The sequence below is a fragment of the Anneissia japonica genome, unplaced genomic scaffold (assembly GCF_011630105.1).
Source record: "Anneissia japonica isolate Jap-2015-1 unplaced genomic scaffold, ASM1163010v1 scaffold520_len173684_cov151, whole genome shotgun sequence".
In the NCBI taxonomy this organism is placed as follows: domain Eukaryota; kingdom Metazoa; phylum Echinodermata; class Crinoidea; order Comatulida; family Comatulidae; genus Anneissia; species Anneissia japonica.
In genome coordinates, this window is record NW_022728898.1 from 115,267 (window position 1) to 128,244 (window position 12,978).

At 34.6% G+C, this 12,978-nt stretch overlaps 2 protein-coding genes across 2 annotated transcripts in view; both read left to right on the forward strand.

Moving 5' to 3' along the window:
* Positions 1-6,409, forward strand: part of LOC117114557 — a 38,865-nt gene extending 32,456 nt beyond the window's left edge. The window contains exons 31-37 of the mRNA XM_033258230.1: positions 221-346; positions 1,022-1,141; positions 1,850-1,972; positions 2,739-2,864; positions 3,219-3,344; positions 5,033-5,152; positions 6,393-6,409. Of these exons, the coding sequence (XP_033114121.1) occupies positions 221-346; positions 1,022-1,141; positions 1,850-1,972; positions 2,739-2,864; positions 3,219-3,344; positions 5,033-5,152; positions 6,393-6,409 (758 nt within the window). The remainder of the gene's footprint in view (positions 1-220; positions 347-1,021; positions 1,142-1,849; positions 1,973-2,738; positions 2,865-3,218; positions 3,345-5,032; positions 5,153-6,392) is intronic.
* A 1,647-nt stretch (positions 6,410-8,056) lies between these two features.
* The window catches only part of LOC117114558 (fibrillin-2-like), a 14,058-nt gene continuing 9,136 nt past the window's right edge, over positions 8,057-12,978 (forward strand). The window contains exons 1-4 of the mRNA XM_033258231.1: positions 8,057-8,153; positions 8,628-8,693; positions 10,934-11,050; positions 12,544-12,789. Of these exons, the coding sequence (XP_033114122.1) occupies positions 8,057-8,153; positions 8,628-8,693; positions 10,934-11,050; positions 12,544-12,789 (526 nt within the window). The remainder of the gene's footprint in view (positions 8,154-8,627; positions 8,694-10,933; positions 11,051-12,543; positions 12,790-12,978) is intronic.

Consider the following 12,978-nt stretch of genomic DNA (forward strand, 5'->3'; position numbering starts at 1 on the left):
TTGAAAAAAATGTGTATATATAGGCCTAGTCATTATATTGGCGGAGGGGTCCATCTTTTGGGATATCTAACTGTATTTTAAACAAACATATAATATGATGATTTTTATATTTTCTGTGTATAGGGTTATTGCCTACGGCCTGCGCCTCTAGATGCGAATTGCAAGAATCATAATTTAATTAATTAATTATTTTAATTTAATTTTTCCATGTTTTTGCCAGATATTGATGAATGTAATGAAGGAACAAACAACTGCACTGAACAATCCATTTGTTCAAATACACCAGGCGCCTACTACTGTCAGTGTAAAACTGGGTACATGACAGAATCAGACGGTACTTGTACAGGTAAGGTTGAAGATTGAAGGTTCAATCGATTTAATCATTTACATAAATATATGAATTGTGTTTTTTCTGAGTTAATATTATAATTAGAATTAAACATGAATATAAAAATACTGTAACCACATAATTAATTGCACAGAATGCTGTAAATTAGCACATTTAGTTTGAGATAATAAAATATGCACCAAAAAACAAGAACCAAGGAAATCTTGAACGAAAACTCCAGGATTCTGAAAGGGTTGCTGAATAGAAATATTACATCCACTGAACATTAGGTACGACACAAAAACGAGGATCGGAGCATATCGATGGCTATGACTCACCATAAATTGATCGTTAACGTCTAAAGCAACTTTCTTTGCCATTTATTCCCATTAATGTCTTTACCTTAAAACAAAACAGAGGAATGTCCAGGTACCAACTGTATACGCCACTGATATATAGGCCCAAGGGTATTTATTGAAATATTAATGGCAAACTTAGACGTGTAGCTAGTAAAATATTTTCAGTGACAATTTTACTTAAGTGAGAAAAATTATATTAAGTGGAAAGTGCATACATTTTATATTGTAATACATTATATGTTAATATAGTATTTTAAATTTTATAATAGTTAATCAATTGAATAATTTAGTCAATCATGATTTTTTATTCTAACATTATAATTGGCCGGTATAGATATAAATGAATGTACCAACAATTCAACTTGTGATGTGAATTCGAATTGCATCAATAGTGCTGGTTCTTTTAGTTGTATGTGTAAAAGTGGCTACATTGGAGATGGATCAACTTGCGAAGGTCAGTGATAAATTAAAAATATACCGCCTGTTAAAAATATATAGAGACTTAAAAACAATAAATACCTTATCTAAATGCAAAAGATATTATTAATTGCCAATGAACACGGATTAAACTGAAATACTAATCATGCTGTAACTGATTTTCATACCCTTTAGTACAAAAAAATCAAAAGTGGATTGCTCGTCAACATAAAGTATTTGCAAGAAATGAATAAAGAAACTGTTTAAACGTTTCACTTAAGTATTTATTTCAAAATTTCATAAAAAAAAATCTGTCCTTTTAATCTATGACAAATATCCTAATATCCAAAATTATTAGGACCTAGTGAATAGAAGTTTAAGTGTTAAATATATTTTTAATTATTATTGGAATTGTTGTCACATTATTATTCTTCTTTTATTAATCTTCTTCTTTGTCTTCTTCTATTTTTTCCCTCTTCTATTTCTTCTTATTGTTATTTATTATTATTATTATTATTAATATTATTATTGGTATCATTTTATTATTATTTTTGTCGGCGTTATCGTTATCATCATCATCATTATCATCATCATCATTATCATCACCATAAACATTACTATCATTATCATCATCATCAACAACAATAACATCATCATCATCATCATTATGATGATGATTAAGGTAATCATGATATTAAAATGTTTGAACAATATTCTTAAATTTCTGATAATACCATTTTTTCAGATATTAATGAATGCCACCTTGGAACTGACAACTGCGAACAGACTTGCAACAACTATGTAGGTGCATTCTCGTGTGGTTGTTTTCAGAACTTTGATTTGCAAGAAGACGGCATTTCATGCGTAGGTACGTTGCCACTGTGCCCCTAACAATGTACATTTCCTAAGCTGTGCCTTAGGTAGGGCACTCACTGCGTCGAACGGCGGTCGTACGACGAACCCAACCCCGCTCCTTGAAAGCGCTAGAAGACGCGACCCCGTCTGCTGATTGTCGGTAGCAGTCTCAACAGATTGGCATTAAAAGGCGCGCGTCGTGACGTTGCGTTCTCCATTGAATCAAGTTGGTCAACAACCGGCAGGGGTAGTGAATGTATGTATATGTATATGTATGTATGTGTGTATATATATGAATATATATATATACATACATACATATATATATATATGTTTACATATGCTTAAAACATCTTTTAATTGGATTATTAATTGGTCCTATCGATTGAGGTGACTGCATAATAATATTATAATTATCATTATAATTATTATTTATATTAATATTGGTCTTCTTGTGTGTTTGACACTGGATAAAAGAGCGTATAGAGACATTGAATTTCAGTATGGTTTAAGACCATTTCCATCATCGTCATCATTATCATCGTCATCATAAATAGATAAACAAACAAGCAAGCAAGTACAGTAAACAAGCAACAAACGATAAATAAATATTATCAATATCATTATGATTATGATTAATGTTTTTATTCTTTATTTATATTTAATTTTATTATTATCACCATCGTTGTTGTGGCTTTCCAGTTGTTTTATTACCATCAATGTCATCATTATCTTCATTGTCATCATCATCATTATAATTAATATTATTATCTTTGCAGTTTCAGCCGAAGCACAGTGCTCAGAGGATCCATGTACCAACTCTTTCTGTATTATTGACAATAATGGTGATCCTACCTGTACATGCAAGCCAGGATATAACGAATTTAATGCTACTTATTGCATGGGTAAAGCGTAACGTAACCTTTGCCTTCTTTCATCACAGATAATGCATAGCAAGAATCTTGAAAAATAATTTCTGTTACATTGCAATGCAATACGTAATTGTAAAACAATGACTCGCTTCAATTACTGGTGAATATACAGGCATCCTACCATACCCTCATCTCACGCGAACCCTCATTCATTTTACATTAGGGCCTAAACAAATTCAATTCCATTCTTTATGTTACACTTATGTATACTTTTGTTTGAAATTAATTAGGTGCAGGAGCAATCTCATTTCATATAGTTTTCTGACTAATGCGGCGACACTTACTGGACAATGTTGAACGTATTTCTATATTTTTGTTCTTCCACAGATGAGAATGAATGTGGTATTAACGGAACCAATATGTGTGACAGTATCTGCGTTAATATTAATGGTGGGTATATGTGTGAGTGTGAGCCAGGCTATTCACTCAACCAAGATTTACGAACATGCTCAGGTAAATTGTCGTTTATAAAGTGTTTAACCGAAGAGTATAGAACTGCAAGATGTCCGACTCTCTGGGTTTCGTTGAAACGTTTAAATAAAAAGTACTACCACGAAATAGAGGGCGTCCTTCCAAATGTGAGTTTCGAACCGGAAAAGACTAAATCCACCAGACACGAGGAACAATGTTTAAATATTCTTTAGAATAATAATTTCGAAATTAGCAAATTGTATGCGTGACTCTGTGGTCGTCCTCGCACCAAGTATCACGGGAATTTTTATGTTATTTATAATTACTATGTTATTCATAATTACTATGGACCGTGATTAAAAGATTTAGGCCTAAACTACCAAATAAAAACGATAATTTATTCTGAAAAACTTTCGACTAGTACTCCAGGCTTAGTCTACTAATGTGTCCTCCACTACAACCTTCAGGATCTCAGGAGGAGTATTTGTAATTCAATCAATGTCATAATACAGGAAAGAAAATAGGCCTACACTACTACAGACCTATTATTGATCTTGAAAAATAAAAAGGTACAGTACAAGAAATTACTTTCGACTAGTACTCCAGGCTTAGTCTACTAATGTGTCCTCCACTACAACCTTCAGGATCTCAGGAGGAGTATTTGTAATTCAATCAATGTCATAATACAGGAAAGAAAATAGGCCTACGTACTACTACAGACCTATTATTGATCTTGAAAAATAAAAAGGTACAGTACAAGAAATTACCGTAATTCATCATAATTACAATGAATAATAAAATAAAATGCAAAATTTACAGGAGTTCATGAGATATCACAGACTCCAGCGAATATTGAATTTATTGACAAAATACACTCAATAACCTAGACCCTACAACAAGCTGATATACACCGATATGCTTATCAACGCTTTAATCCGGTTCGCTTTCCGGAATGTACACATAATTCTACTCGTTCCAACGCTTTCTTGGACTCGCTAGACACTAATAATACCGCCGTCACGCTTCCTGGATCTGATAATTGAATATTCATGATATTTAAATATAATTTTCCTCGTGGCTGGTGGGTTTAGTCTTTACCTTTCGAACTAACTCTATTCGAATTCCAATAGGGGCCCCTATCTCGTGGTGATATACTTTTTAATGTTTCATTGTGTGCATACAAAATCAGGGCAGTCGGACCTTTTGCAATTCTATAAGCTTTGGTTTAACCTTTGCTGAATTCATCTTGTTGATATTATAAGCCTCGATTAAAGAAAGGCCATGAGTCTTATTTTATTGTAAATTTTGAAAAGGTACGGTATCATTGTTATTTATGTTTCGTATGAGAAGCAAATATTTATTTTATCATGATACAAGACTCAGAAATTCGAAGTTATTTAAGTTTTTGAAAAACGTTTTAATAATATCTATTGTTGTACATAGTGTGTTATATAATTGCCATCATTTTCACTGTATATTTATATAGCGCCTTTTCTATTGCTTACAAAATGTTTCCTCCGAGTCTTGGAATACTGTTACGCACAACGTGCAGCATCTTGCATTTAGCAAAACTATTCAGCGTACTCTAGATAGGCATACCCAGTTAAAGAGAGCAAATGTAGAAGCTAGTGCCCGGAGATTTTACCGTTCCGCCAACACGCTTCTGCTAGGTTTGATTGTCCAAATGTTTTGCATAGAATGTTTAATTATTAATCTTTGTATTCTGACAGATATTAATGAGTGTGACACCAACCATACATGTTCCATTAACGCTAAGTGTACAAACATCTTTGGGTCATATCTATGTTCTTGTAAAGCGGGATACATTGGCAACGGCCAGGAATGTGAAGGTAATATATTGGTTTTAATGCAGACAACAGCCAATTTGTCATGTAAATATCTACTACATATCTAATATATATATATATACTGTCTCTTATACACATCTAGATGTGTATAAGAGACAGTTTAAATAGTATTATTTCGTGGTCTGTAGAAAATTAAATGAAGCTAAACGAATGTCATCCATCGAAAGCTAATGCTATCCAATTTTTGACACTCATGCATGCGCATGATGGTCGAGAATTAGATGCTTTAATCAGATTTGCATTCCCAACAAAGTCGCAATGGCCCAGTTGGTTAAGGCACCTGTAACAACCGATAATGTGAAAACGACAAATAATGTAAAAAAAAAATGGTTAACGCATAATATAAAATGGTTTGACACTTAATGTAAAAAAATAACGAATAATGTAAAAATCAACGCATAATGTAAAAAATGTTGCTAACGCATAATGTAAAAACTTTTGACACATAATGTAAAAACATTTTCTAACGCATAATGTAAAAACCTATCAACGCATAATTTAAAAACAAGTCTTCTCCCTTCCTCACGCCTGTTACTTTAACCTAGTGTCATCAGTGGTACCTGCCTGCATATCGGTTGTTGTAAGTGCGACTTAACGGTTCACCTGTATTTCAGAGCTTCTTCTTGGACAAATTATAAACAATTACTAAATGTACCTCCACGCCCATTGACGCTAGCTATATTCACCTGGGAAAAGCACGATTGAAACAATAGAAATAGGTATGTCATAATGATCAATGTATAAAACCAAAACAGCGACATGTACACCTAGTTTAAACTAAGGTCACTCTAGGATAAACGCAGGTTTCAATATTACGGAAGACCGTTTGTAACTTGGAAAAACAAAGGAGAATAATTGACATTAGGATAGATGATGTGGGTCATACGTATTTCTCTTAAAAATTCCCCCCCCCCCCAAACAATATGCTGTGTATTAATTACAGAAAAAACCCCAATATTGGTTAATTTGGGTAATTTAGATTAATTTGGTTAATCATAGTGATGGTTCCTTTTTTTGATGGTGCGATTTTTTGAGAAATTTCTTTGGGAATTTTTGAATTTAACTTCGAAATTTTTTGAATTTTCTTTTGAAATTATTTGAAACATTTTGGATTTGTTGGATTTTTGAATTTTTTGTAATTTCTACACAGCGTGTTGTTTGGGTATTTTTGGAAATTTTCTTTTTTTTTTAAATATTTTTTTTTTGAAATATTTTTCTGCAGTTACTACATGTACATAGGATATTTTGGAGAAACCTATTCAAATTTAAAAAAAAAACCGAAATAGTATCTACACCATCTATCTGAACCTTAAGTTTCATATCTTCCACTACACAAGACATACTAGTGACCATTTAAATAATGTGATGACTCTGATGGTCAGAGGAAACCAAACTTCAACTGTGAATCCGATGAGAAAGAAATATTTCAAAAACAAAACAAAATAAAAAACAGGATGCAAACTTTTACCTCGACCCTATGCTGGGAGTGTGTGACGATGTGTGGCCTTTGGGCAAGGTTCAAAATAGAAACTTGTTTTTTTTTAATGGATAAAAAGACCTAAGTTGTTTGCTTTTTTGGGGAAAAACCAAAAGTGTTTGTTTGTTAAAACTAAGTATTTGGATAGAAAAGCGAGGGGTTTTTTTTGCAACAAGCACAACAAATCATACTTTTTATCGTAAAATGCCAAGTTTTTACATTATGCGTTGATAGGTTTTTACATTATGCTTTAGAAAATGTTTTTACATTATGCGTCAAAAGTTTTTACATTATGCGTTAGCAAAATTTTTTACATTATGCGTTAGTTTTTACATTATGCGTTATTTTTTACATTATGCGTCAAACCTTTTTACATTAAGCGTTAACAATTTTTGTTTTACATTATGCGTCGTTTTTACACTAACAGTTGTTATAGCACCTGCATAGACATATCTTTAGCGTTAACAATGTATTTACAGTACATATAATATATGTATAGCATTACCGTAATACAGTTTAGAGTTATAGGCCTATATAAATAGATGGGTTTTCTCCATTTGTCTTTATGGTTACATTACTGTATGTAGGCTAACAACTTTTTTTCAACTTTCCTCTATTGGCATTCATCAAAGCATGGTCAAATTGTACAAAAAATAAGACATTAGATTAGACATGGAATATTACTGTACAAAAATGTAATAAAAATACATTTAATATACACCACCAATATTTGACACTCAAGTGGTATGACGTTCGCCATGGATGCGAAATGTCCAAGGTTCGAGTCCCAGCCCCGAATCCTGGTGGAGTTTTATTTCTTTCTTTGTCAGATTCTTTGTTTGTTACGTTTCAATTTATATATAGGCCATTATAAAGGGGCGTAGCTAATAAAAACAAAAATCCATTGGGGCTCATATAAGGATATAAATAAGAGTGAAATATATTCATTCATAATATACATAGCGGTGCCGTAATAAATTCAACACAATGAATACACATGTAGCGGGTGTTTACCCCTACTTGATAGTAAGCGAACAGTCACTTAATTCATCGTGAGGGCTCGGCTTCCAGTTACGCGCTGCTCAGTCAGTAGGCTTAATGTGCAACCATAAATGAAAACTACAAAATCCTTTCTATGTTAACACAACTATTATAGTATTTATTAAATATAGGGGGATTACAATGGGGGATTTAAACGGGAACTTAAACTAACCTAACAACTACTCACGTGAGAACAACTCGAAGATAAAACACAATAGGCATAGTTCATTCAGCAACTGTCCAATAATATTAATAGTGTTCGAATGATATGCAAACCATAACGAAGGAACAGCGACGTATTTTAGCGAAAAAGTCCAAAACAAAGTTATAAAATATAGAAGCGAATCCAACTTGAGCAGGAATGGCAAATGGCGATTCAAGTCAATCATCGTCAAGAAATCAAAACGTACGGTCCATCCGAGGTAACACCATCAACCATCCCATGTCGATCAGACATGGGCCTGGGTATTCTTCCAGCATAAATCTCGAAACTTGTAACAAAAATTATAATACTCCAGCTACTAAACTTTAGATTGGGAATAGCAGCCTACCGATCTCCATTTAGAGTCAGTTCGATCAGAGTTGAACGGTGTAGACTCTGCCCCATCTAAGTTATTAGTGTAGCATTATGTTGGTACAGTACTCTGATGGAATAGCCAAATGGCCAGAGCCACGGCCCTCGGGCTGAGGTACCGCTTTCCTCTCGCTGGACTTGATTTCTTTCTTCACTGCTCCTCTCTATCGAACTGTTCAGTGTTTTAAAGAAGGACATAACGACTCCTTGTTCGCGTCTTAACGTATTCCATCTGTCTCTTATACACATCTAGATGTGTATAAGAGACAGCACATAGGGTTTTTAATTCATTTTTGCGGCCGCACTTTGCCCACCTGTGGTATATATATACACGAATAAAACATCTGTCTCTTATACACATCTAGATGTGTATAAGAGACAGCCATATACATGCAATGACGGATATTCTGGAAATGGTTACATGTGTTTAGGTGAGATATATCGATTAACAATATTTTCCATATTCATTGCTGGACTGTTGAATGAGTTGAAATCTCTATTCTTATTTTACTTTTTATATTTTATTTATTTATTTTTTTAATAAATTTTCGTTTAGCCGAATTTGCCCATTATTAACTTTATTCCTTAAAGATGTATTTACCTATGCAAAATGCCCCCCCCCCCAAAAAATACAAAAATATTCTTGTTTTAATTAACTTGCTCATTTTGAAACAACATGAGATTATCAACTAGAACATAGAAATTAGTGCATTTAAAAGATGTCCCATAACTTTACAGCCAAAAATGATAGAAACTCTTTTTTTTTTACTTGTTTTATTATAAATTTTTTATTCAAGAAAATTAGTAATTTATTTTGTAAGTTATTTTTTTTTATTATTTGTTGTCATACATTTAAATAAACCCTCAGAATCCACACGAAAATGTTGTGTAAATGAATAATAGGCGTTCTGCCCTCTAAATAGGCACTCACTGCCCCCTACGGTCGTCGGCCAATGCGATTCTATGGAGAACGCAACGCCATGACGCGTGCACAATGAATCATTTTTGTTATGACGATCCGTTCAGAATGCCACTGACAATCATCAGACGCCCGTTGCGTTTGGCCCATTTGTAAACCCGTCTTGCCCAAAATTATGTGTAACACATCATACTCAAACTAATTTTTAAGACTCAATAAGTTTTTTTTCAAAGACTTTTCTTTCTTCGCCATGACAAGGCAAATCCCAAATAATAGGCCTACGTTTTAAGATTTTTAAAATTAAAATTTTCCACATTCATTCATTCATTTATTTGTTCAATATCAACATATACAAGGAAAAAAACAAATGAAACCTCTTATAAAAACATTTAAAACAGTAATTCAATATTTGTTTTTTTTTTAATATAAAAAAATTTCTTTAAGAAATATTGTAAAAAACGAAAAAAGGGGTTAAAAAGTCAAAGATAAAAGGGTTAAAAATTTTAAAATACACAGAAACGAGATAATGATTTAAGAACGGTAAAAAAATAAGTTAACAGTTAATAAAAACATCAGTACTGATATTTATCGGAACTAATAAAAAATATTAAAAAGGTCAAAAAAGCGGTTTAAAAAGTTGTGCAGAGTACTGGGGTACCATTAATGAAATTGTACTAAAAAATACGGTAAAGTTAAATTTAAAAAAAATAAATTAATAAAAAGGAGCAGGTGAAAAAACAAGAAGTTGATATCGACCAGGATAGCCCAAGAAACCAATTACATAGGTTTATTTCCGTTGGGGTCCTGAAAAAATAGTAATACGTTATAATAGACAAGGTTTTATGACATGACTTCTTTCGTTGTGACTCTCTCTTATTCGATAAGTAGTCTTTTGCCATTTTTTCTAAATAATGAAAGGCTGGCGGAGCTCTTTCTTTTGCTTGGAAGTTTGTTCCATTCATGGATGACGGTAGCATAAAATGTGCAATCGATAGCTTTAGATGCTTTCGATGGGATAAAGTTGAAATCGCTTTGACATGTACCATGACTGCTAGTCACAAATGTAAACTAAATCAAAAGTCCTAAAACTAGTTTAGAGAGTATCGAACAACTAGCTAGGGGCTTAAGCTTTGCCCTAGCCAGAGCTGCATGGTTCCTGTAGTACCTAGCTTAAGTAGGCCTAGGCTAGGCTACTTCCACCTAGGCCCACTATAGTTACTAATATTAGTATAGTGGGCCAATAGACCTAGTCGTGCGTAGTTGTTATCTCTCATTTTTCATTATTGATTTTAAACTTTGTTTTTCGTGTTGTACAATATCACGACAATATCGGTTTCGCATATAGAACTCTCGAAAAGTTCATCAAAATCGAAAACACTCGCTCGGATGAATACGTTCCTTCTTTACAAACTCGATCGAGTTTACGACGACGCGAAATTCTAGCACATGCGTAGAAACTACATAATTTTGGGCACGAAGGGTTTACGAAAGGGCCAAATGCGACGCCGTCGTGTCGTTTAGCGCTCACTGGGAACGGAGTTGATTCGTCAGCCGAGGCCTTACGACGCAGTGAGTGCCCTGCTTTATAGGCCTATTAATTGACAAATTATTTCTGGTTTTGGAGAGCCTCTGTAAAAAATTCACTGCTACACTGAACAATATAAAACAACAATGCGCCCTGACCATAATTAAAAAAGCGTTACATAAGTGACTGCTGTAATATATGTATGTAATAATGTTTGTGTTTAACAGATATCAACGAATGCTCTACATCTCCATGTAGTGATATGGCAACTTGTACTAACTTCGCCGGTGGTTATGCATGTCAATGTGATAGTGGTTTTGAAGGTGATGGCGTAACATGTTCAGGTAATATGCTTCAATTTTATATGGTTTATTAAATGATATTTTAAAAAATGTTTCAAATACCTGTTAAAAGACAATATTTATTTACATATATGTTGAAGCTTGCGGTACATCACGTAGGTATTTCTGAAAAGAACTGTTGTAGTCGAGAAAGTCTCGACGTTTCGATGGAGTTGCTTCAATCGTCTTCAGGAGAATAATATCTGTTGAAATTCCAGACAGAGAAATACTTATGTGTTTGGGTAGAGAGGCTGGTTGGTGATTGGATGGATAAACTGACCATTGAGAAGGCTGCTAGTAAAAGGCTAAAACAAAAGCCATTGTTCACTGAGACAAAGGGTGGCAACGCCCAAACAAAGTCATGGTTCCAGCGGCGGGAAATGGTGGGAACGACCAAAACAAAGGCATAGCTGTTCCAGAGTGGCGGGAAAGGGGGATGGGAAAGACCAAAAACAAAGGCATAGTTCCAGTAGGGCGGGAAAGGGAATTGGAACGACCAAAAACCAAAGGCATAGTTCCAGTGAGGCGGGAAAATGGTGGGGCTGCTTAGCTAGGTCCGGTTAAACATGGACAGCCAAATATCGCTAATGACAAATCCGATATCTTGATGTACAGTATTGTGTTTGTGGATTTCTATGGAATGCCACGATGGTACAGTGGCTATTAGTTCGGTTTGTCCCAATGTACATGGTATTGTTGACTGTGGGAGTGCATGACTATAGACGATTTTTGTTGTCCTCCTCTCCTGGCATGGCCTTGGTGTTCCGTACTATGCTCAAGGAACGCCAACCCTATAACGAATCAGTGAAAGCGCGCATTTTTAGAACGCATTCCTCATTGGCGGATTTAGGAAGGTAAAAAAAGGAGGTAATTAAAAAAAATAAAAAGGAAGAAAAGAAAGAAAAAGAAAAAAGTGATCGCCTAAAACGCCTCAGAGGTTATTTTCGGGCATCTAGAACGCTAAAACTTCGCGGGGGCATGCCCCAGACCCCCTATGGTAGTGTTATCTCGGTCGGCCTCACTTTCGGCCCCTTTGCCCCCCCCCCCCCCCCAACCTTCCCCCCTCCCCCCCCCCCCCCCCCTTTGAACATCTCTGGATCCGCCCCAGTTCCTAACCGTGTCTTTGTTTCTTAACCTGTTTCTGCTGGGGAGGACACGTGATTTTAAAAACGTAGAGTAGAAATGCTTAGTGGTTATGTTGCTTTCCTTCCAATCCCAAGCTCCTGGATTAATTTCCTTTCTTGGTAACAGTATTTTATTCTCACTTACAAAAACAACCCTACTCCCCAAGCCTCGTAATGAGACTTAGTGTATGTAGAGCATTGTGGTATGTACTTTATTTGACCTGTAAATGGTTTTCCAATAGAAAGTGATTAAGTTCACTGTCTGGCAGTTTCCTAGCCATTATGTCTAATTCTGAATAAATTATCAAATATAAAACAAATGAATATTGACGCTTCCATAGAATTCTAGTGTTGGATTATTGATTTTAATAGATATTGTCGAGTGTGATGATTCTGAAATCTGTGGTAAAAATTCTAACTGTGCAAACACGATCGGAGCTTATCAATGCAATTGCCAAGCTGGTTATAGAAGTAGTGGTGTCTTAGGCTGCGACAATATTGATGAATGTGCTGAAGGCAGCGATAACTGTAGCCCCCATGCTAATTGTAACGACACCCAGGGAGGCTTTACCTGTGAGTGCACCAAAGGTCACAACGGAGACGGCGTAACCTGTACAGGTAAATTAATTCCTTCAAGATGCTTCTCTTCACTTGGCCAAGTGTTTACATCGGTTAGTACAAATGTGAACAATAGACAGATCCAGTTCAATCAGTAACATCTACGGTACAAGAAAATATATAAGCATTAAAGATACACAGCCATGCCAAAAAAAAAGAAATCCCAAGCTCATTTTAAAGGCTCAAATA